The 27,353-nt window shown below is 35.7% G+C and overlaps 1 protein-coding gene across 1 annotated transcript in view; it reads right to left on the bottom strand.

Annotated features, from left to right (window-relative positions):
* The window catches only part of LOC121370549 (wiskott-Aldrich syndrome protein family member 2-like), a 43,254-nt gene that overhangs the window by 6,281 nt on the left and 9,620 nt on the right, over positions 1-27,353 (bottom strand). The window contains exons 2-4 of the mRNA XM_041495855.1: positions 10,793-11,077; positions 5,440-5,593; positions 1,596-1,725 (exon numbers count right to left, since the gene is read on the bottom strand). Of these exons, the coding sequence (XP_041351789.1) occupies positions 1,596-1,725; positions 5,440-5,593; positions 10,793-11,060 (552 nt within the window). The 5' untranslated portion in view covers positions 11,061-11,077. The remainder of the gene's footprint in view (positions 1-1,595; positions 1,726-5,439; positions 5,594-10,792; positions 11,078-27,353) is intronic.

The following is a 27,353-nucleotide window of genomic DNA, read 5'->3' on the forward strand; positions in this document are numbered from 1 at the left end:
TGAAAATTACCTTGGGAAAAAAATGTAATAGCAGGGTCATGTCAAGTGCAAGTAGGTATTTCACGAGAGGAACAGTTTTCAGGTAGTACTGTAATATTTAATTCCAGCTCAAGAATTATGCAGAATTAAATATCTCGCCTACTATAAACATATTTGGTGTCGCTGTTAGTGGCATCCATAAATGTTCATCCCAATGGATGTAAAATAAAAATAAATTCAATTAAAAAAATTAAAATGAATTTGTTTTTCATTTTTTAATCTTCTCGATACTACAAGTGAGATATCTCGTCTGACGTCACACAAGTTAACACTCTGTACACTGCATACAGTGCATTTATTAATTCATATTTCCCGCCATTTTGCACATGACTGACTGGGAAGAATAAAACAGGAAATAGCTTTGATCGAGACTAAAAATGGCCAATTTATTTTTAAAAAATTGGGTGTGTGGGGTGGGTTAAATGCCTTGAAATTTTTACTTGAAAAGGTGGTTTTTCAGTATTTTCACTTGTATACACTGGCATAAAGTCAAGGTCGTTTTTAGGAATTGATAGGTAATTGTAACAGCTAATTCGATAATACATTTGACCATTTTACCAACGAAAATTAGGAAATATTGGGATTAAAGGTCAAGGTCATTTTGAGGAATTGATAGGTGATTTAACAGCTAATTTGAAAATAAATTTGACCGTTTTACCAATATCGAAAATTAGGAAATAGTGGGATATGAATTACAGTTCGTTTCCAAAACTGTGGTCAGTAAAACACAGTGATTCGGAACAATGTCCCGAAATAAATGACAGTTTATAATTTTTTGGGCGTAATTTAATCATTAAAATAAGAAAAATAACCCTTTCACATATGAACAATATATTATATTATTTATAAATATTTAAGTAAATTTTAAAAACATGTACTCATTCAACATGGTTTTTGTCAAAAATCAATCCAGTGCTCAGTCAGAAGGTCAAAACAAAAAATGCATTGAGATGAACATTCATAGAATAATAAACCAAGTTTCATTGATGTAGGACTTACACCTTGTGGGAAATGCAGCTACATGTAAAACTTTAACATTGAGCAAAATGCACAAATTGATTCCATCACCACTATTGGAAAAGTAATACCTTTTCTTTTTGTTCTTTTTTTTCCATCTATTTAGGTAGTTTGAAAATATTTAATGTATCAAGGCAGCTAGAATAATTTTAAATAATGAATTAAACAAGCATTCTGAGAGTACTGCTAAAACAATCTATGTCCCCTATAGGGCCTAAACAAATTTCTTATCTTCAAAATTCAAGGGCCATAATTCTCTGAAAAAAATGCATAAATTGCCATGAAAGTCAAATTTGAACTGTAACAGAACATAATAAAGGTACATGTATACACAAAATTTCAACTCAATATCTCACGGCATTGTGAAAAAAATATCTGGGAAAACAAATGTTCGTATCTCCTAAGTTTAAGAGCCATAACTCTGTCAAAAGAATTGGTAAATCTTAAAAATCACACATTACAAAAAGGACAATCAAACAGTTTTAAAGTGAAACAAGTTCTATCATATAAACAGTTTCTCCATTAACAACATTATGTACCCTTTTGTCTTTGCGCTTTTTCACCAATTCCGACTTTTTCTCCTGGATCTCTTTGCCCATTTCAAGGCACCAGAGGTTAAGAAAGAATTCCGGATCGGTGTAAAATGCCATGCTGTCTTTGCCATCTTCCCTACAAGAGAAAACAAAATTGTACGGTCATGAAGCTGGTCAGCAAGCTCTATTTTGCCTGTAACTAACACCAGTACACCAGACACCAGTACATCAGCTAATGTTTTTTGTATAATTATACATTACTATTAAAGCCAGGTTTTCTGTCAGAGAGTACTAACGGTAAAACTGCATCCCCTAAAATCATATAAATTAATGTGTACATTTTTAATCTTTAGAAAGATGATAGAAAGAGAACTGCTGTTTAAAATTTGTCAAAGTATTGTCAGACCTCGTTACAACAACATTTACATCATCTGATCACAAATTGTTGGGAATGAACATACATCAATGTTATTCTGTTCATTACACTGGAATTCTGACACCGACAAAGCAAGTTAGGAACAAACGTGCATCCGACATCTCAAAACACCTCTTTACAACGACATTATATAATCACAAATGCCGTAGCATGTTGGTAGTACACACAGCCGTTTCCTTGATTTTGACGCCAGCCGACAGTATCACATGATGTCCAAGTTACCGATGTCGGCTAAATCTGTAGATGTGTATTGCTTTTGAAAATAACTCTTTAGTCTCATTCAATTAAAGGATAAACTTTGAACAATCAAGTCTACTAGTTTTATGACATTTTGTAAATGAAGTAGGTACCAATCGATTGGATTGACAGTAAATGCCCCATGATTAATAGTAACATACTTAATATTTAATAATGGTCTGTGATCCATCCTTGTCGTGGGGCCCATTGGGATATTTTTCATTCCAGCCAGTGCACCACAACTGGTATATTAAATGATGTGGTATGTGCTATCCTGTCTGTGGAACGGTGCATATAAAATATCCCTTGCTACTATTGATACCCAATAGCCGATGATTAAAAAATCAATGTGCTCTAGTGGTGTCATTAAAAAATGTTTTAATTTGTAACGGCAATTACAATATAACGACAATTTCGATATCACGACAAAGTGACCCAGGGACGAATGTGGTCGTTGTAAGTTGTAACGAGGTCTGACTGTATATGAAATGCAGTGTTCAATTTCAGAAGAATCCATAACCTCCTAGTAGAGGCACTTAGGATCTGTTTTGTTTTTATTACGTATCCACAGACCTGTCAAACCTTTATTCATAAAAAAGCAGGAGATTTGTATTGAAAAAGGACGAGATTTGGTAAAAAAAAAAAAAAAAGCAGATGATTTGGTTTATTGAACAAATATTATAATTTCACATTCTAATAAAGAGAAAAACAGTCAGCCAAGTGGTAAACCCTTGTGCTCATCATGTAGACATTTGTTGCACTTTTAGCACATTTCAGAATGTCACTGGAAAAATTCTGTTTAAAACAAGGCTGCAGACAGTAGACTTTACAGCTAATAAAGACATTTGTTCTTCTGCTGATCAGTTCGCTGCCATTTTCACACTTCTAATGGGGTCTAGACTGGTGGTTAAATCATTGATCACATGGTTTTATCCCACAATTCCTAATTCGTAAACGGTAATTTTCGCATATTTTTGTGATTTTCCATGAGAATTATTTCCCTTTATGTACATCACAAAACCCATGGTGAAAAAAAAAATGCTTTAAAAATGTTTTGATTTCTCGGGATATTTATTGCTTGCTCGGGAGATCGTGAGAAAGGTCCGGATTCCGGGAGGCTCCTGCGTAAATTGGAAGGGTTGACAGGTCTGTATTAACAAACTATTTTCTAGCAGAAAGCCTGAAAGCTACTCAATGGTTCACTTAAAAACAATCATTTGGTTGGATGTTTAATACTGCATACACTTTATTTTAATTTAATGTTACCTTTCCTCAATCAAATTACAAATAATTCCAATTTGTAAATACTCTTTTGTTTGGATTGGTCCAAATGATATGTGGCTTTATAAAAATAACATTCATAACTGTATCAATCTCAATTTTGCACTACACTCGGCAATGCTTATAAAACAAAATAGATTGTTTCAATTTGTTTTTCATTTCAAATTAATAAAATAACTGTTTATATTATTTATTAATTAATGTTGAATCCATAAATGTTATTAATTGTTTCAAATTGTATGTATTAATGTATGAAAGAATGTGAGAATTCCCTCATTGGTCTAATGACAGAAAAAAGCTCAACCCAGAACAACGTCGAGGCGATAAACGTTGTGCCCAAAACAATCATGCCCGAATTAAGTACCGTATTTTCCCCGTGTATTATGTGCACTGGTGTATAATGCACCCCCCCCCCCCCCCACTTTGAACGTTTATTCCAAGAAAAAACCCGTGAACCACCGTTTTTTTAAACCACAAAATCGACAGTGAATGCAAGATGTACCGTTTTTCCCCGTCACCAAAATTAACGAAAAGCGAAAGAAGCAGTATATTCAAGAAACCAAGAAACAAAACTTAAGTTAGGCATTTGAGTACATAGACCTACATGTCACATTAAACAAAGGCTAGTACTTGCGTACTTACATGTCACAGACTCACACGTGCATAAATCAAAACAAAGTTATATATACCCCATACACTGTAAATGACTAATAAATATATGAAAACAAAAATATAGCATATTACATTTCGTTCTCATGGCTAACGTGAATGCGCAAGATTTCTGAATTTATAATAGTGTGGTATATTTTCGGTTTGCCGGAAATGGCCGAATTAAGTCTCATGGAAATAAAAAATATAATAATGGGCAATTCCACGCTAAAGTGGACATGGAGTGAAAAAATCAAATCATGTTATTCCTTATATATTAAGATTGTTTTTAATGTAAAAATGTCTGGAGAATCCAAATCTGATAAATAAAATATTGTAAAATAAATGGATGTGTTTGACTTTAGCTATTTTATGAGGATACCGTCACACTAAAAATATGACACTTCCGTGATACACACTATGAATTTATGTACAGCAGCCATGTAATTGAAGGTAATATTCTTTTTATTAGTGTTTTTGTTTTACCACTAACAAAGTACTACACTTCATTATCCACTTTAATGAAAAAAAAATTTTTTTTTAGATTTAGGGGAAATTAGAAAACAATGTACATGTATTTTCTTTGTGTATTTTAAATATTTATGCATGTCATTCATAGAATGGAAAAGAAGGATGAAACGTGTGTATTTTGTGTGTGCGTGCGTGCGTGTGTATACGAGAGAGATTGATTGACAGAGCGATGTGTATGAGAGAGAGAGAGAGAGAGAGAGAGAGAGAGAGAGAGAGAGAGAGAGAGAGAGAGAGAGAGAGAGAGAGAGAAAGAGCTAGTACCCTAAATTATATTGTGTTGCTTTATTACTTTTATGTACACAACCCATTTTTACCCATGGCATGGGTTGTTTAATTGTACACAAGGGACTAGGAATAATAATTTTTAAATAAATAAAATAAAAATCCAAAAAGTTGTAATGTGGTGACATATGGAGCACCCAAACCGCAGTCTCACTTATCACGTTGCGCCAATGAAAGATATGCACACATTGTTTATCAAGACATATCTTTGGTATATTCCTAGCGAAAGTCGAGTAGTGTATTATAGGTAAACCATTTACTTGTGTAACTTGTTACAACCATATATATGTCTAAATTTAATGGGCAAACCACTATTGGCAGGCTTTCTGCCAGGAAGTAATTCACGGTAACGTGGGAGAAGGGATTGCCTGCGCTTGGCAAGTGCAAGAGAATACAAGCAGTCCAACCAGGATTGGTAGCTGGCGAATATTTTACCTGTACTGATCGAGTTTTTCTAGTGGTGGAGGCCGATCACATGCTTGGTGCATCTCGAGAATCGACTTGGGAATTGTGGTTCTAGACAGACCCTGCTGCTCCTTGACTATTTCACTCTTGAAGGGCTTGATCGAGTGGATGTTAGCCAGTGATACTAGAATTGTAAAATAAGATAAAAATTAACACATGAATAAAAGGAACAACATTTTTTTTAAAATAAGTTCGAGTAAACTACCATGAAATGAAAACCAGGGAACAAACATTTAAAAATTTTAGGTACCTAAAAATTAGTGAACATGATTTGTAGCTGTAGTCCTTCCCACAGCGAATGCCTTATTTCATATTACTGAATTTACTACAAGCTATTTATTTCTGAACCTATTGTTTTCTATATTGCATGTGAAAATAGTAAAACATTGTCATTTCCAAAACACTTTTACTTTTCTTCTTAAGTCAAACCAAACTGTAATTATTCACAAAAAGCCTTTTTGTAGGAGGATGGGATGAACTATAGGTGACAGTTTACTTGGTAACATGAATTATATGTTTAACCGATGAGATATCTAAAACCGAAGTCATTTTCACTAGGAGCATGTACTACAGTGGTCAACAGTGTTTTTGAAACAAACTGATTTTACAATGATAATGTACTTTTCAATTTCATTACTAATGTGCTATGCATTAAAATGAGTCTACAACATTTTTTTTAATTGACATGTGATGTCTAAATTAAATAATATATTGGTTACTTTAAATAATACACAATTACATTATGGTTTACATGAAATATTGTGCCCCGAAGACATAATTATAAATTAAAAGTTGAAATTTACAAATTCCAACTCAAGGTAATTAAACCTGTAAAAAACAGGGACTCACTATATGATTATTTACACATGATTCAGTGTTCGAGATTAACGGTATCCCGATATCCCGGGGATACCAGAATTTAATTTTGGATACCAGACTTCAAGAACCCAGTATCCCACCGGGATGCCATATAATACTAAATTCTCAGGTGGGATACCAGATTTTGAAATGTTAGTATCCAACTGGGATACTGGCCAAAACATTTAATCTCGAACACTGTGATTATATGACAGAGTTTTTCGTGATTAACCTTTTTTGGAAGGAAGTCTGCATTTTCCCCCATGTGATCAATCAATAATTAAACATCCATTTATGACCACCTCGATTTAACAGCCACCTTTGTTATAAGTACCTCATTTTTTTCAACATAATCCAACAGCACACACTGACCAATATAATAAGCAACTTTCTAGAGAGTTAACTTGAATACTAATTTATGTCGATGGTTGATACATTAAAAAAAAAAAAAAAAAAAGAGAAGATTTAATGGACTTTGGTCAATTAAAAAAAAAAAGAATAAAAGAGTACTGAATTGCTACATAGAGAATAATACATGAGTGGCCGTTAGACACCATTTATTTTACGAGTTGTTTTAAAATAAATAGTATCTAAAGGATACAAATGTATTATTCTATTTCTTACATATTCTCAAAAAAACAGGTTTTAAGCAAATTTTAACATCTTTTTCCGTTAAAAGTTATTTACAGCCCTTGCACTTGTAATCGATTTCGATCATGCCGTTTTTTCATTGGATGTATGGCATTGCTGATCTGGTCATCACCTAGGAGCAGCCAGTTGTCTGTCTTGAAATTGTTAAAATATGTACATGTGTAAACAAGTATGTGTTATCAAAAATAATAACAAATGATGTTCTGACTAACAGGTGTGTAAGAAAACTAAATAAAATAAAATATTGCTTACTTCAAATAATACACAATTACATTATCTGTAAATACATACATGTATGAATACACTCATATTTGTTGCACTTGATGAAAATTGATTTTTTTTAATTGATTTTTTGGTATGGGGACTAGTAGTAGTAATTATTATAAGCTACGAGACCCCCCCCCCCCCCCCACCCTGTGATAACGGAAATTTGCATTAATTGTTACCCCTTAGTAATAATACATGCAATGAAATATCTTCAACAATGTTACTTCCTAAATGTTAAGTCACAGCAGCTGTGCTGAGATTATACACAGCTATAGTGACCTATTAGAAAACCCAGTGAGTCACCCACTTCAAACAACTGCATCTAAAACCTTCACTAAATTGTCAATGGTGAATACTTGGATGTTAGTGAAGTTAGTAATTCAAGTTTACAATCAACATTAAGGGCAGAACTGCAGTGTCCCACACGTTAAATGTTGTACTAGTGTTATGAGTCAGGTTTACTTTTCTTTTCTTTTTTTAATACAGTAAATCCCTTCAAAATCGGACCTTCTTTAAACAAGAATTCACTCAAAACTAGATGTTTTTTCACTGTCAATTTTTAAATGTAAGTATAGAACAAAACCTCTAAAAACAAAATACTCCTTAAAACCGAACTGTGGATGTTTTACTGTATGTTATACATTTCTTTTTTTTTTAAAGCTATGGCCCATTTCTACATATAAATGGTATGATAGCAGACTCCTTTCATACTGTTGCTCATTCTTTCAAGGGGAATGGTCTAGGCTAAAATTCCACTCCAACGACCACGATTCTGAAACTTTTAAAGGTCCAGCACACACACACACACACACACACACACACACACACACACACACACACACACACACACACACACACACACACACACACACACACACACACACACACACTCACTCACTCACTCACTCACTCACTCACTCACTCACTCACTCACTCACTCACTCACTCACTCACTCACACACACACTCACACTCACACACTCTCTCTCTCTCTCCCTCTCTCCCTCTCTCTCTCCCTCTCCCTCCCTCCGTCCGTCCGTCCGTCCGTCCCTCCTCCCCTCCCTCGCTCTCTCTAATCATATGCTAGTCTACACACCAATTGCCCATACATGTAGTTAACCTTCTGACTACTGCAGGTTTTCGGCAAGTATTTTCGCTTGACAACAATGGCGGCACGTCGCGGTAATTTTCAGGGATCGATAGCTGATTGTAACAGCTAATTTGATAATAAATTTGATCGTTTTACCAACAACGAAAATTACCAAATATTGCAATATGAATCGTAGTTCGGGTTTTAAAAAAAATTCTGGTCAGAAAACCACTGTTATCGGGAATAATGGACATAAATACTGGACAGCTGGCCACAAATGCCCGTAAGTAAATGCAACTTTTTCGATTTTTTGCCTAATTTTAATCACCATTAGCCGATCTAAAATAATAAAAAATACAAAAAAAGACACGAAAATAATACTTACCAATTCATATATGAACTTTATTTCATGTATTTATCAAACATTTAAGTGAATATATGTGAGTAAAAATTATAAACTTGTACCCACTCAACGTGGTTTTTGTTAAAAATTAATCCAGTAGTCTAAAGGTTAAACTGCTCAAGTGTCATTAGGAAAATACTCCTTTCCATTAAACAAATAAATGTTTTAACCAAACGGTGGGAACATCTTTGCTTCTTCTTGCAGAATACGATTCTTAGGTTTCTTTGTTTTATTTTGTTTAACACCACCATTAAAGCATACTGATTAATTAATCATAAGCTATTGGATGCCAACATTAAAATAACCGATACATACAAGTCGTCTTCAGAGGAAACCTGAGCTACATTTTACCATCAGCAGCGAGATCGATTGCATCATGTAACTACACAAAATTTATAGATTGCTACACAATTCTAAAATGTTAAATACTAGTTGCTACTTAATTTTCAGCAAATCACCAACTGTCACTCATCAACATTTTTAAAACAAAATATTCCCTGCATACCCACATCCTTTAATATACTGATTTATAGAGCAAATATTTGAGACAGGAAAAATCCACGGTCCACTGACTGGCATAGGCCTAAACTATAATCCTTCCCTAAGGGAATGCTTTTTTTCATACTATGAACCGATTGTTTTCTAAATTGCACATAAAAATAGTGGGGCGGGATATAGCCCAGTGGTAAAAGCGCTCGCTTGATGCACGGTCAATTTGGGATTAATCCCTGTCGGTGGACCCATTGGGCTATTTTTTGTTCCAGTAAATGCACCACAAATGTTATGTCAGAGGCTGTGGTATGTGCTACCCTGTCTGTGGGATGGTGCACATAAAAGATCCTTTGTTACTAATGGAAAAATGTAGCAGGTTTCCTCTCTAAAACTATATGTCAGAATTACCAAGTGTTTGACATCCAATAGTTAATGATTAATAAATCAATGCACTCTAATGGTGTCATTTAAAAAAAAAAAAAAAAGTTTTTTTTTTTATAATTTAAACAATTTTACTTTTTTTCTTATGTCAAACCAAATTAAAATTATTCATAAAAAAAACCATGTTTGTAGGAGGATGGGACAAGACTATACATGTACTCACCCACCACAGTGGCAGCAGTGAGCTGCATAACCTTAACGCGGACGTGGTCGATACGCATGGTAAGATTGGTGGGTACAGGCCTAAACATCTACACAACACCTACATGTATTATACTCACCCACATCGACGGCAGCATTGAGCTGCGTAACATTAACGCAGACAAGGTTGATACGCATGGTGAGATTGGCACAGGCCTGAACATCTACACAACACCTACATGTATTATACTCACCCACATCGATGGAAGCATTGAGCTGCGTGACCTTGTCGCGGTCGTGGTCAATGCGCATGGTGAGATTGGTGGGTACAGGCCTAAACATCGACACAACACCTACATACATGTACTCACCCACATGGACGGCAGCATTGAGCTGTGTGACTGTGTCGCGGACATGGTCAATGCGCATGGTGAGATTGGTGGGTACAGGCCTAAACATCGACACAACACCTACATACATGTACTCACCCACATGGACGGCAGCATTGAGCTGCGTAACCTTAACGCGGACGTGGTCGATACGCATGGTGAGATTGGCACAGGCCTACATGTATTATATATATGTATTATATATGTATTATACATCTACACAACACCTACATGTATTATACTCACCCACAACGATGGCAGCATTGAGCTGCGTAACCGTGACGCGGACGTGGTCGATGCGCATGGTGAGATTGGCACAGGCCTGAACATCAACACAACATCTACATGTTTTATACTCACCCACATCGATGGCAGCATTGAGCTGCGTGACCTCGTCGTGGACGTGGTCAATGCACATGGTGAGATTGATGGGTACAGGCCTAAACATCGACACAACACCTACATACATGTACTCACCCACATGGACGGCAGCATTGAGCTGTATGACTGTCGCGGACATGGTCAATGCGTATGGTGAGATTGGTGGGTACAGGCATACACATCGACACAACACCTACATACATGTACTCACCCACATCGACGGCAGCATTGAGCTGCGTGACCTTGTCGCGGACGTGTTCAATGCGCATTGTGAGCTGGTGTGCACGGCTGAAGACGGCGTTCGCCTCCTGGGACAGCTCGTAGAACATGTCCTCCGCGTGCTTGCTCAGACTGCTCAGCTCCCGGATCACGTTGGCCAGCGTGTTGTTGGTGACGCATTCCAGCTCATTGCGCACATTGGGCGGCACCTCCACGCGGCTCACGTATGTCGGTTCGATATTCCGCTTCGTCAGAGGCATGGTCCTACTACTCTAGTCTGAAAAAAACAGAAAACAGAAAATGGTCAGCACTACTGAAGACCTTACACACACACACACACACACACACACACACACACACACACAGGCCATTAAGAATTGAAAACAGAAAATGGTCAGCACTATTGAAGAAGACCTTACTCACACAGGCCTCTGAAAATTGAAAATTTGCATAAACCATTTATGGGTTACGCAAAAACCAATTCAGGTGACCCATCTAAATGATGTCATAAATTCAATGCGCGAATGGAAAATGGGTTACACAAAACCATATACTCACACATGCGATATGTGAACGAAACTATTGCTCTCGCAATTTTTAAGAGGCCTGACACGCAGGTATTTCTACACACACAGGTATTTGTACCAGGGTTCTGCTCATGGTGGTCACTGCTTATTCGGATCTTCACCAGCACTAAAACGTTTGTTAAAGTTTGTTTTGCTTAATGACACCACTAAAGCACACTGATTTATTAATCATTGGCTCTTCGATGTCAAACCTACTAAATTTTTCCATTAGTAGCAAGAGATCTTTTATATACATCATCCTGAAGACAGATAGCACATACCACGGCCTTTGATATGCCAGTCGTTGTGCACGGACTAAACAAGAAATACCACAATGATTGCACCTAAACCGACTGCGCATCAAGCGAGGACTTTACCACTGAGCTGCGTCCCACCCTCTGACCAGCACTATTGCTGCCAATTGTGCTGATGACCACCACTTGCAATACTACATATATGTCTGAGTAATAGTCACAAATTATACACTTTTAAGAGAAAGCTATTATTATTTTCACCACTTAAATATTTCAGTAATGGGGTGCCTTATCTAACATGATGGAACTCTCTTGTCCACAATTGCTCGCACCTGTCTCTGTGGTAGCGTGTGGTACCGTCAGAAATAGATACCGGTAATCGCTAGACATTATAGAAGTATTTATGCTTAAAATATACAGTTGAAGAACACACCATAACACAATATAAAACTTTTATATAAATTTCATAAAGTCCGACTCTCTTGTTGATGACAAGGGAAATTGTGTGATTTGTCAGTAAAGTTTAAAGTTCAATTTATAATCCGAACCGAATATACTGTAAGTTGTCCAGTCTTGTATAACACATAAACATGTAGACTGGTGTCTTAGATGTAGACTGGTGTCTTAGATGCACACTGGCACTGGGTGACTGCCACTCCTATATCAAAGGTAGTAACTCGAACAATGTCAAAAGTAAACACCATCAGTAACATACAAGTTTACGTTGGCACTTTAACTTGCAAACGGAAGTAACTGGTTGAGTGCTAGCGGTAAGTAGTTAGTCTGGAGTTTCAGTTAGCATTGCTGGTCTGGAAAAGGCGAAGAATAATGTTCATGTTGGGGACCTGACGGGAAGAAACACGTTATGGTTTCTTCGGGTAGAGAGCCCTTTAGCCTGTGTATCTCCAGTAGATGAACTACAACTCCTCGTCTTGATCAGAAGCACAGAACAAAGAACTCCTGTCCAAATATAATCAGCAGGAAATGGAGGGTTGCATCAGCATCCAACACGACAGCTAGAAGTCCCCATTCTGTGCTTCCTATATGGCCTGCTCGCAGTGTCATCAAAATGATGTAGCGTGCAGGATCACAAACGTCACATACATGTTGATTGCTTGGGATTCAGTACACAGAATCACCATCTATTATGCAGTAAACTTACTAAAATTCCTTTTATTTGTATTCACACTGTGCTCCTATGCACCAATCCATGGACCCTTTTGCATGATGCCTTCTTCTGCATCCTATTTCCTTGTGTGCTAGCGACCATTCCATTCCTGATGGTTCTAAGTCCAGTCTTCGGACTTGGTGAATCCGCAAGTCCAGGGCTAGGATAAACCACAAGCTGGTGAAAGCTGAAAGCTTCACCTCATTATAAATTATAATAATTTTATATACAGCTGGAACAGTACCACTTGACCGACTGCCTACGTGTCTGAGGGTACATCATACCCGGCTCACAACAATGAACCCAGAAATAGGTTGATAAATAGTCACTAAAAGCATAATTATTATTTGTAGAAGAGCCAATTAAGAATGCTTTCTTGTTTCTTCACTTCCAGAATATTATAATTATATAAATTCATTCTGTCACCTGACACTAATTATTTTATTTCCAGCCCATGTTAAAGATAAATACTGTTTTGTTTAACGACACCACTAGAGCACATTGATCAATTCATCGGCTATTGGATGTCGGAGCAGTGCATCTTAATGTTTGAATCACATGATTACACATGTACCACTTGTCATAAAGCCACCATTCTATAATCATAATGAATTACTATATATAATATGTACGTAACAAATGTTTGTCATTCAAATGACTTAATCAAAGCTCCAGCAAAACCACATGTATGCAGATACATTTTTAATACAACCAGTATTACTATACATTTAAGAGAGTACAAAATAAAATTAATGTTTGTTTTAGTTTAAAGATACCACTAGAGCACAATGATTGATTAATCATCGGCTATTGGATGTCAAACATTTGGTAAATTTGACATAGTCTTAGAGAGGAAACCCACAACATTTTTCCATTAGTAGCAAGGGATCTTTTATATGCACCATCCAGACAGGCTAGCACATACCACAGCCAGTCCTAGTTCAACCGCGCATCAAGTGAGTGCTTTACCACTGGACTACATGTAAGTCCCTCCCCCGGAAGACAAAATAAATGCAGATAATGGGACAAAGCTGTGCTTTTTACAGTAGTGGATCTACAAAGTATACATGTATATATATATGTGTGTGTGTGTGTGTGTGTAAACCTATGTAGCTGGTTTAGAGATCAACTGAGAGTGCTTTGAATTATTTATCACACCGTAATAGAAAACATACATGCACCCACACCAACACTTGGCCACCGTAGAGCTGATTTATTTGACCGCCATATCAGATTAAACCAAAGTAAATCTCTGTTGACCCTAAACAAATACTTGTATGTACTGTGTGGTATGGGCTATATTAGTAAGATGACTTGTGGAATACTTTATTGCCATTTTTGTAGTGAGGCTTCAAATAGCAATGGGGGCGGGACACAGCCCATTGGTGAAGTGCTCGGCTGATACACAGTCAGTCTAGGATCGATCCCTTGGGCTATTTCTCGTTCCTGCCAGTGCACCATGTCTGGTATGTCAAAGGTGCCGGTATGTGCTATCCTGTCTCTGGGATAGTGTATACAAGAGAGCCCTTGCTACCAATCGAAAAATTTAGCGGATTTCCTCTTGAAAGAGTATATGTCAAAATTACCACACGTTTCACATCCAGTGGTGTTGTTAAACAAAACAAAGATTTTTCAAAATAAATAGCACAAGATCGGAATTACCAGTAAACTAATTAATGTACATGTACATGTATATGTAGTAAGATGTAAATAAACTATGTTTAATGATGATACTGACAGCTGATATTACAGTACAATAACAAAAAGCTATACTAATTAACACTGAAAAGCTGTACTACATTATCAGTACATGTATATGAAAGTACATGTACAAGCCGGCCAGAAAATGTCACACCCATCTACTTAAAAATATTAAAATGTATTACATGACAAACGGCTACATGTGTATATATTTATCTGTATATATATATATATATATATATATTTATATATACATACATGTAGTATCCGTGTAGCTGGTTTCAACATGGCCAAGACTTCGCTGTATAAATATCAAAGATTAATTACTTCCTCGTTAGTTTTATCTGCCCCGTTTTATCAGTACATGTAGCCTACATTTAGCATATGAACAAGAATACTGCTTACAGCCAATTACCAATGTGTTCATAAAGCCAACTTGAGAATGACAAAACACACATTGTAGATGTTCAACAGATACATTTATCAAGTAGCATTCAAACAGTATTAAATGTACAAACACAAGTCGTGGCATTCAAGTATCTGTATATGGCTATACAGCTGGGTTAAATTTAATCTGGCCATGGATTAATAGTATTCAGTACTTAAAATGTGTTCTCACTATTAATAAGTATTACATGTATATGGTACAACATATACCTTGTGCTTTGAGCCAGAGTTCGACAAATCCGTTAGCCTGACGCCCGTGGCTAGTGGTTTTTAAGTTCGGGCTAGTGAAAAACGCAAAACACCCTCCCTATCGCTCGATCGTGGGTGTTAATTGTTTTTTTTCTTTTTCTCTCGGTTGAAATTTTGTTTAATAAATTTTATTGTGACGTTTGTCATCGAATAATATCAACAACGCAATCAGTATATAATAATAATCCACTTGAATTAGGTCTGCAAACTGCAGTAACATGCTATCTCTACATCGCCAGTTACAGCATGCATTGTTTACTTTTCCCTTTCAAGTTTCTGGCACAGGAAATAAGTCTAATGACATGCGTGTTTTGATTGGTTGGACACGTCACATGTTAATCTCAATCAAGTAAACCCCAGTCATGCTTTGAATTTCAGTGTTTGTTTTATTTATTGTTTTCTAATATAACACTTCGCTGACAACAATTTACTTTAATGGTAACCACACATGCAATGACTCTGCTTGGCCTATTAACGTGTAATAGTCTGGATAATGCGTTACAGCTGCCGATACAAGATGATACCTTTTTGTTTCATCAATTAACAACGGATTAGATGTCGCCGTTATATTCTTTTGATATCGGTCTAACATAGGATAATGCCCTGTATTTGAGCAATTGACAGTACCGTTCCTGGCGACATAAATAGTAGGGCCCTAAATGTAGGGCCCTAAATGTAGGGCCCTACCGAATACACTGAAACATCTATTACCGTGTGTCACACTGTCGTACCCTCATTTAAATTTAATTATTTTGATAGTGGTTTTAGATAGCAACCATGAGTTTGCTCAATTATTTTGTCCCCGGGCGGAGAGCAAAAGCGAAAACGTAACAATGACGATGGATCACACTTGACAAAAAACCAAACGTACAACACGGTAAAAAACTGAAAGTTACAACATGATTTAAGTCGTTTTATTTTACTGTTATACTCGTAAATGTGTAATGTTACAAACATTATATAAAAATTCAGTTATAATTGATCAGGAATTTGGGCTAGTGCTTTATCTTGGTGGGTTAGTGGTTTTCACAAACCCACTAGCCCTGTGGCTAGTGACTTTTCAAAATATTTGTCATACTTATTGAAAAATGGGTGTCTGGTATAATAATAATGATCAATTGAAATCAGTCAAGATGTTTTAAGTGGTTTTAGTTTGATACACTGTCAGCTACATACACATAACATGAAAACAGCAAATTCACAACTAAAACCAAAAACACACGTTTCAGATCTTTTACCTATAAACATTAAACTTTGTACATATATACTGAACAAAATAAGAAACTTCCGCTAACTTTGCTGGAACATAACTTGATGAAAACAAACCTGGGAAATAATGGTTATATATGCATTTAAAGTGTGTTCCATGATGCATCGTTTGGTGCAAAAATCATGGCCATAGGTTAACAGAAACTGGAAGAAATTTTGACCAAGTGTGGTAGGGGTTAAAAATAAAAACACCCACTTAATAACTGGTATGACCACCTCTTAAATTGACCACTGCAGTGCATCGCAGGCGCATAGAATTGACTAAAGTGTTGATTTCTGCCTGTGGAATATTGTTCCATTCCCGAATGATCGCTTGACGAAGTTCGTTGACGTTAGCGGGTGGGTTGGGACGATGCCTCAATCGTCTGTCCAGACTATCCCAGGCATGCTCGATGGGGTTGAGATCAGGACTTTTAGTGGGCCAGTCATCAATGAAATCAATGTTATTTGTCCTAAGAAAATTTACAGTGTCTCTAGCTGTATGAGAGGTGGCATTATCATGCTGAAAAATTGAGATGTTGGCATTGTTATGGAACAGAGGAACGACGTGATGTGCGAGAATGTCATCGCGGTAACGTTGAGCATTTAAATTGCCATCAATGACGACTAGTGGTGAATGATAACCATGGGCAATGGCTGCCCAGACCATGACAGAACCCCCACCCCCAAAACGATCTCGTTCAAGAACACAACAGTCAGCATAGCGTTCATTTCTCCAACGGTAGACACGCACCCTGCCATCACCATGTTGTAAAGAAAATCTGGATTCATCCGAAAAAAGAACGGTATTCCAGCGTCGCCGTATCCAACGAGTGTGTACACGTGCCCAATTAAGACAATTTCGACGATGACGTTGCGTTAAAACGCATCCGACGTAAGGACGTCGTGCATGTAAACCGTTCTCCCGCAGACGATTACGAACAGTTTGCCCACTGATTCGGTTATTGTGAAGCCCAGGTGTGTTAGCAGCAGTAGCAGTGGCAGTTTGGAATCGATTGCGCAAATGCGTGTTCATGATATAGCGGTCTTGACCACGTGTTGTAACACGCGGACGTCCACGAGGTGGCAAGTCGTTGGTGCTTCCTGTCGTTCGAAATCTTACGCGAAGATTTCGTATCGCTCGACTAGAACTCCCAACATGCCTTGCAACATCTTCTGTCGACATGCCAGCATCAAGCATGCCAATCGCCCGTTCGCGTAAATTATTGGGTATTCTTGGCATACTAAAAATGCTACAATGTAAAAAGAACTTTACTTTTTTTTACACATTTTGAAGCGTTTTCGTTCACTTGACAACAATGTCAGTAAGACCGAATACTACACGGGACATGTCGAACCATGCATGCATGTGCAAATTGAATTTCACGTTGTCGACGATTAACAGTGCAAACATAATCGATAAAATTCATGAATCCTGATAATACAGCTCAAGGCTAATACTACCTATATAATTTCATTACACAATGAATTCTTTAACACAACAAATACTATATGTACAAATCGGAAGTTTCTTTTTTTGTTCAGTATATGTACATGTATAGTATTTCCCTAGAAATTTGGTAAGGCATGGCAGACAACACTTTTGGGACATTTTCACCATTTTCGGGGCACTTGTATTTCATTAAAAATACACAAAAAACAATTGAAATAAACATTAATTTAATTTATGTGTTTGCTTTAATAAAATGAATGGCAAAAGATATAAAAGGCATATTTTATTAATTAATAATACCTTTTTTGGTGTTTCATAATGGCAATTTTAGAATTACTTACTGAAAAAGGCTTCTTGAATCTCAGGGCAGCATGGTGCTGATTAAGGCAAGATGGTACTAGAGTAATGAGGCATGGTGCTGCATCATGCTAAAACAAGCTAGGGAGAACACTAATGTAACATACATATACATGTACATGTATGCAACATTTGGTCGCCAGACAGGCAAGTTTGGGAATAAAGTTTGTTGTATTTAACGACACCATTAGAGCACATTGATTTATTAATCATTGCTATTGAATGTCAAACATTTGATAGTTTGACATATAGTACATTTTTCCATTAGTAGCAAGGGATATTTTAAATGCACCATCCCACAACTAAGGATAACACATACCAGTTACAGTGAATTGGTTGGAATGAGAAATAGCCCAATGGGCCCCATCGACGGCGAGCGCTTTACCACTTGGCTACATCCCACCCCGGCAGGTTTTGGCTTCCTAACATTAGGAAAAAATCCCACTTGGTGGGATTGGGGGGTAATTTTGCATACAAAATTAGTAACACTGGTCAGTACCTAATTTTAAATGGAAGATTTCCTTTTGCCTTAGAAATTATTATTGTGAGTATTAATAAACACCTGTTAATGGTATTTTTTTAGTAGCTTATTTTGCAAAGAATAAATAAATGTCTGTGCTTATTTTTCAAAGAATAAATGGTCTGTGTTACATCTTCAAGATCTACATTTATCTTTGCAAACTGCAGCAGAAACACATCAATATTTTATGATCCTAACCATTCACACCAGACCCAAGTCTGTATGTGTTGTATAAAGCTCCACTGCTAATTGACGACCATCATTCCTCACTGAGCAATCTTTGTTAATGTTAACCAATTCCTATGCATGTTACAGGTTCATGTATGTACATGTAGGTCCGACGTAGTTTAATATACAGTGGACCCTGTCTAAATCAGATTCAATGTGGACTCACTGAGCAAACTTTGTTAATGTTAACCAATTCCTACACATGTTACAGGTTCATGTATGTAGGTCCGACATGTAGTTTAATATACAGTGGACCCTGTCTTAACCAGATTCAAGGTGGACTCACTGAGCAATCTTTGTTAATGTTAACCAATTCCTATGCATGTTACAGGTTCATGTATGTAGGTCCGACATGTAGTTCAATATACAGTGGACCCTGTCTTAACCAGATTCAAGGTGGACTCACTGAGCAATCTTTGTTAATGTTAACCAATTCCTATACATGTTACAGGTTCATGTATGTAGGTCCGACATGTAGTTTAATATAGTGGACCCTGTCTTAACCAGATTCAAGGTGGACTCACTGAGCAATCTTTGTTAATGTTAACCAATTCCTATACATGTTACAGGTTCATGTATGTAGGTCCGACATGTAGTTTAATATAGTGGACCCTGTCTTAACCAGATTCAAGGTGGACTCACTGAGCAATCTTTGTTAATGTTAACCAATTCCTATACATGTTACAGGTTCATGTATGTTGGTCCGACATGTAGTTCCATATACAGTGGACCCTGTCTTAATCAGATTCAAGGTGGACTCACTGAGCAATCTTTGTTAATGTTAACCAATTCCTATGCATGTTACAGGTTCATGTATGTAGGTCCGACATGTAGTTTAATATACAGTGGACCCTGTCTTAACCAGATTCAAGGTGGACTCACTGAGCAATCTTTGTTAATGTTAACCAATTCCTATGCATGTTACAGGTTCATGTATGTAGGTCCGACATGTAGTTTAATATACAGTGGACCCTGTCTTAACCAGATTCAAGGTGGACTCACTGAGCAATCTTTGTTAATGTTAACCAATTCCTATGCATGTTACAGGTTCATGTATGTAGGTCCGACATGTAGTTTAATATACAGTGGACCCGTCTAAACCAGATTCAAGGTGGACTTAGATGTCACCCTGATATATGGTCAGTCTCATTCTAGCCAGTACCCAAGAACTGGTATATCAAAGTCTGTGGTATGTGCTATCCTGTCTGAAGGATGGTGCATATAAAAGATCCCTTGCTACTAATGGAAAAATATAGCTGGTTTCCTCTCCAAGACTGTCAAAATTACCAAATGTTTGATATACAATAGCTGATGATTAATAAATCAATGTGCTCTAGTGGTGTTGTTAAACAAAACAAACTGGTTTATACAGAAATCCCCATTACACAGATTCTGGTTTGGACAGGGTCCACTGTACCACACAATCTAATGTGGTAATAAAATCTGGAACAGACTCCATTCGCATTCATTTGTTAAACAATCTGCTGCTATTTTGAGAGAAATATCAACAACAACTGCAGCATGCAATGAAAAATGCACTGCACCAACGCAGACAACTCTTAAGGGTCATACATTTGCACAGTACCAGTATGTCATGCAAGATGCACAGCTCTCTACTGCTTCTAGACAAAAACATTTTATTAGTCATGATAGTGCTTACAGGTTTAAGTGTATGTAAGGTGCAGATCCACCTAGGGTGTGCATAACTCTCAAACCCCACAGATTCTGAAGTGCCTTGAAATTTATACTACATCATAACATGTATTACAGGTGACTTTTTATTTTAAGTTGCACCACTGCTATAAAAAAAAGATGCAACTTCTCATGCTATTAAAATTTATAATCATCTAAGCACAAAATATTCAATGACCATTGGCCAATTGTAATTTATGTTCTACGTGTAGATGTATGTAAGTATGTTAATTATCCAGATTAAGTTGTCACCTGTTAACAGAGGCAGCAGTCAATTAAACTTGAATCCAAATCAGTAAAATACATTTGCCTGTACTAAATTGTTAACTGATAACAAAGTACTAAGGTGCACCAACCATAACAGTCACAAGCTACCTGAAACTGGCTATCTTTTATACATTTAGGCAATCACTGTTGTAAATAAAATAAGAAATTTCATTTGGAGAATGTATGTATGTGTAACTGCCTCCAAGCTAAGCTCATCTAGCACTACAATAGTTGTATTACATATGAAAAGCATTTTTCAATTTACTTTTGCATAAGGCAAATAATCTGAAACATGGTAGTGACAATATTTTTGCTAGCAGTTTTCTTTCTAAAAAATAAAGTTGAAAAAAAGAGAAGTGTTTATTGAAATAAATGTACATAAAAAATGGGTATAACATTATCTATAGCTATTTTATTATTACAAATTTATATATCTGTTTTACAGCCTCTACTGTGCTACATCATAGTAAAACTCAGTTTGTGATGGTACAACCAACATTAATGTCTGCAAATTGTAAAATACAACATATAAAACGCAAATTAAATAATTACCACTACCAATACAGATGGATGGAAAAAAAAAAAACCTTTTGTGCATGGTAAACAGGGAATTGATATCAGTATTGTGTACAATAAATAAAAAACACATTAGGACTGCTGATGTAAAGATTCTTTAAATCTTTTAACCATTTAACCTTTTTTAAAACATGATATTTAAAAACTAGGTGTCATGCTTTATATATGCTCCTATACTGCCTCAGTGGGTATGTATCAGTTTTATTAGGAAAATGTTAGCTTTATCAATATTGCGGTAACTGAATTTATTTGGTGTAACACATCCTTCAAGTACAAAAACAAAAAGAATCTACAACAGCCAACTACATATATCAGTGTCTAGATGTAGCATGGTTCCTTGTTGCTGGTGTTCTTAATCAGACCATGGGCCGACAGGGAACCAAGATACCTGCAGCTCCACAATCAAAGTCTGATAGCAAATGGATAACCGTCAAGAGAACACTTCCTTAATATGTGTACCTGTAGTTTTTATCAGCGTAGAAGTATGAATAAACAATAAATGGTCACAGCAGGGTTGAAACCTGTAGCAACTTAAAAAGCATGGTGACCAGCAAGTTATTACTGTTGCTGGCCCTTGTTAAATGTATAGGGATGCGATACCCATTTAAAACTAATAGCTGAAAGGATCTTTAAACACTAAAAGCTGAAACTTCTGTACTGTACTATTGTAAATAACTCTTAAACTGTCATTCTTGTGCATTTCAGATCAAATCAAATCTACTTTGTAAAAAACATTTTACACATAATTGATCAGATAAATAAACATTTTAAAAACCTGATAAAACATCCCTAAATTTAACTTAGCTAGCTAGCCCTCAAATCCCATGTTTTTATGATCTGTGTCAGGTATATGTAACTGTAACTGTACATCTGTCATTGCTCAAAGCTATCAGTGTATCACACTGGTAGGATATACATGATTATGTGTATGTAAATTATTGTAGTGCACCGATCATTTTACTGTATCACATTTCTCTTGCTGAAGGATGTGTACACATTTTTAAAACTGCCAGCCTTACAGACTACATATACCTTTGTCAATCTTACATGTAGTTAAGAATGAATGAATCAATGAATCAATCAATGAATCAATCAATGTTTAATGACACCCCAGCACAAAAATACATATAGGCTATTGGGTGTCAGAAAAGGGTAGCTAAGAAAGATCAACTTGAGCAGGCAATCGGTCAACCACTGGACGTAGCTCATTGGTAAAGCACTCGCCTGATGTAGGGTCGGTCTAGGATCGAACCCCATCTGTGGCCCACTGGGCTACTTTTCATTCCAGCCAGTGCACCACAACTGGTAAATCAAAAGATGTTGCATGTGCTATCCCATTTGTGGAAAGAAAAGAAATGTTTTATTTAACAACGCATTCAACATTTTATTTACGGTCATTTGTGGAAAAATGCATATAAAAGATCGATACCTGTCAACTCTCATGCATTTGGCTGAGTCTCACACATTTGTAACAAACATCACGCTCTCATACAACGTTACTATAATCTCACACTTTTTCTAAAAACAAAAATAATTTATAATCGTGGTTTATATTTTAGAGCTGAATGGAATTATATGCTGATTATGCAGGTCTTTGAATTCGTTACCTATTAATAATAATACAGCATATTGAACTTATCCTCGGTTTAATACTAACTCGCGAGTGCTACCGATGACCGACTTGTATAGTTTAACATTAGCCGTATTAATTAGTATAACTTGCACTCACTCGATTTTTTTTTTTAGAGATTTCCATTTTGGACTTAAACAAACAACAAAAAACTTCGCACTGAACCCGAACAAGAGCCTGCAGTCCCTGGATACCGATTTCTAATTTTCTCACGCCTAAGAATTGTCACAGGTTGACAGCTCTGAAGATCCCTTGTTACCAATAGGAAAAAAAGTCGCGGGTGTCCTCTCTAAGACTATCTGTCAAAATTACCAAACATTTGACATCCAATAGTCAATTATTTATAATCAATGTGCTCTAGTAGTGTCATTAAACAAAACAAACTTGATAACTATACGTATAAACTGGAGCACAGTCTTTTGACAGACTGCTACACAAAAATTCAATCATTAACCATTCATCCATTCAATGTGCTTAGCTGTTATTAAACATTGCTTTCTTTTCCAGTAAAATGGAATCTTCAACTACAGTAAGACAGCACTGAATGAGAGGGTTTGAGATGGAATGTGAAAAATTACCACCGTTGAGATGTATTTTTGAGCATTATGGAATTAAAATATTAACAGAATCACAAGCTACATGTAAATAGCAGATGAGATGATCCGTGTCTAAAAAACTAAACAAAAACAGAATTAATTTTTTTTAAATTTCAAATGGGTAGTAGGTAAATTTCTACTTCATCAATGTTTTAAAAAATGAGACGGACTTTCACTTTTCACAGGTCACTACTTCGAGTCCTGTGACAGCTGCATTCCAGTCATTACCTCCACAGAGAAATGCCTCAGAGAGGTTTTTTTTAGTTAAACAGTTCTGCTACATTACACTTGTCCTCTATCGACTCTTGAATAACTTCCAGATGAATAAATGTACGCACATGTACACACGATTACTTTACTCTCTTCACACTGGTTTAGTCATGATCTTGAATTCCATTAGTGATTTCCACTAAATAAACTGAATTTGTGTACAGTGCTGTTACATCCAAAGACATGAAATGATACAGTGATATTGCGGAATTAAATGACTCGCCTATGTAAACGTATTCAGAGTCACACATAGTAGCACTCATAGATGTTCATCTCAATGCATGTTAAAAAAACCAAAAAACATTAAATTTAAAATAAATAAATAAAAGTTAAATTTATAAAATTTTAATGTTTTTCATGCATTGAGATGAACATTCATACATGCAGATATAACTATAAACCAAGTTTCATAGTTTGTGAAAAACTGACTTAAACATAAAAACTTAAATAATAAAGTATTTTAATTTTAAAAATTCAATAATAATAATTTTAAAAATCATGCATTGTGATATGTAGGTGCAACTAAAATACAGATGCACTGGTTTAGGATTTACATGTATAACTGTAGTTTGTAAAAATGTGTGTGTGTGTGTGTGTGTGTGTGTAGCGTACGTATCTCAATATGCCCTTAAAGGCATACTGTCACGGATTTAAGGACCTTATTTCTCCAAAAGTAGATAATAAATGAAAATCACATCAATGTTTGGAAACCAAATCTGACTCTGACCATTGCCATAATTCAATTATTTTTACAAAATATCATTAGTAACTGGAGTATGATGGTTAATTAGATTGTTGAATAAATTACATTTTGGGACAAATCAAATACATATTTTTCACGTAAATACTTTGTTAGGCCATTTAATAGGTCAGTGGTCTGTGACAATATTTATGCCTTTAATAACAGAACAACAACAAAAGAAACAAAAAATGTAATGCTTTATAACAATGATTTTATCTGCAATTATTAAGCCTATGGTCATCTTTCTGCAAGAAATCTCGTATATATAAAAAATATATAACATGTGACTGCAAGGCTATCAATCATACATAAAGGGTAGTGGGAGTGACTAAGTGAATAAGTGAACGAGTCTCATGATTTAAAGTGGTGCAAGTCTGTTATTTGACCGACTTCTCTCACTTTTCCCAGAACGTGTGACAAATCATATATGACTATGCACAGTACATTTAGTTAGCTGTTACCACCTCTTCCTGTTGTAACTTAAGAAACTTTTCTTTCTTCAGTGTTTTGCCTCTGAATGTCAATAAACAGGTTTTCGTGTGTGTGTATGTGTGTGGTGTGTGTGTGTGGTGTAGTGTGTGTGTGTGTGTGTGTATGTGTGTCTGTATGCATGTCTGCATATGTGTTTGTTTGTATATATATATGTTAGTTCACCAAGGTAAACATCTACGGTCCGTTTTTTAACATTTTGACATTTATTGGACCCGATGTTTACAACTTGAACAGCAAAAACAAGCGTGCAGTTTCCGCCCAGATTTCAGGCGGAATCGATACAACCATGGAATTAATTATTTCGTGGCGAAATATGAGATGTACCAATAAATATAAACACTTACTGTATAAAGAAAACTTCCCGAGTCACGTTTTACGCATAAATAGACAGTTTGTCCAAATAGTAATCCTGCATTAATCCAATTTTCAGTTACGAACAAAATCTCGAATATTCCCGCCGGCCATTGTGAGCATATTTAAAATGTGATTGAAAACTGTTGGTGGAATCGGATTATTTTTATTATTATTCGTCTCGGGTTCACGAGTTTATTCCACGATATTTAATGGAATATCACATTTTATAATAATAAATAAATAAACTTAATTAATGAATAATATTGTTTAAAAATCAATTAATTGATAATAAATTAATAATAACAATTAAATTTAACTGAATAAAACTCCTAAAATAACTAATGACCAGTAATTATAGCTAAAAAAAAAGAAATGAAATTAAAACAAAAAGAAGAGAGAAAAAAAGAAGAAAAAAACCTTTGAAACACATGTAAGCAATGGCCTGTAATAATAATATTTAAAAACAATTACTAAAGGAAATAATAATTTTGGAAAAAGTAAATAAATGAAGGCCTTAAAATAAGTAATGACCTGTACTAACAATCATTATTTTTTTAATAATAATAAAAAAGAATAATACACCCCAAAACTTTAATGTGATAATATTATTAACAATGCATATAATGCAACCCACACAAAGCACATATGTAGAAACAAAAATAACAAAATAAATAAATTTAATAATCAATTCCATTCAGTTCCGCAATATTTCTTTTTACGTAAAATGCTTGATACGGAAAAGGGGATAATTCTCGTTCCGCAAAATTTTCATTCCGCATTTTCTATGTGCCAGGATAAAAATAGTTTTCAAATGTTTAAATGTGTCATCTTCAAACATCTAATCCTGGAAAGGTTACCAAAGGTATTGTACTTAATATTTTTGTCTAAAATTTATTAAAATATGTTGTTGTACGTGTTGAGGCTCTTAAATAAAGCACATATGCCTGATTTTATTAAATCGTGATTGCAAATGGAAAATTCGATCCAATGGATAAACGTTATGGCACAGCAATAAACATCACAATAATAAATATCGTGCAGGAGACGTTTATCTTGATGAACTAATATATATGTGTGTTCGCACACATGTACACAGTGCAAGTACATGTACATGCTTGTATATCTATCATGTTTTATAGCTATAGCTTTAGGTCCATGAATACCATGAGGAATTAAGCTAGACCACAAAAATTATCATCAATCTGGTGAATTTAAAAAAAAAAAAAAAAAAAAAAAAAAAAAAAAAAAATTGAAGCCAAATTCATGTTTCAGTAACTAGGTAAATGTAGAGGCACTGATTTTCCACGATCACAGAATCGCGGATGGAATCGCGGAAATGCCTATCTGAAACGGAATTCCCGATTTTTTTCCAAAACATTATTTAACTTTAAATAGCGCATTTGATTAATTAAAATTTATTTTTCGAACTAGAAACTATAGACACCGACATCTGCCTGTGCTACGCTACGACACTAGTACCTTTGTATGTTACGCCAAATGTTTGATGTAGAGTATCTAGACGTTTTACCAGTCGTGATTTCTTCGCTTATTCCCAGCGATTTAATAGGAAAAACCGAACATTGTGAGCTAAAATTGTCCGATATTTACTCAAGTGAAAGATATATTATGTTAGGTTTGCTTATTAATTTTTAACATTTGCAGCATTGCCATATTTCCGATCTCACAAAGGATTGCAGTAATTGCATATTGTATGCCAGGCTTTGTTCAAAATAAATTAAATAA

The sequence above is a fragment of the Gigantopelta aegis genome, chromosome 4 (genome assembly GCF_016097555.1).
Source record: "Gigantopelta aegis isolate Gae_Host chromosome 4, Gae_host_genome, whole genome shotgun sequence".
NCBI classification, from domain to species: Eukaryota; Metazoa; Mollusca; class Gastropoda; order Neomphalida; family Peltospiridae; genus Gigantopelta; species Gigantopelta aegis.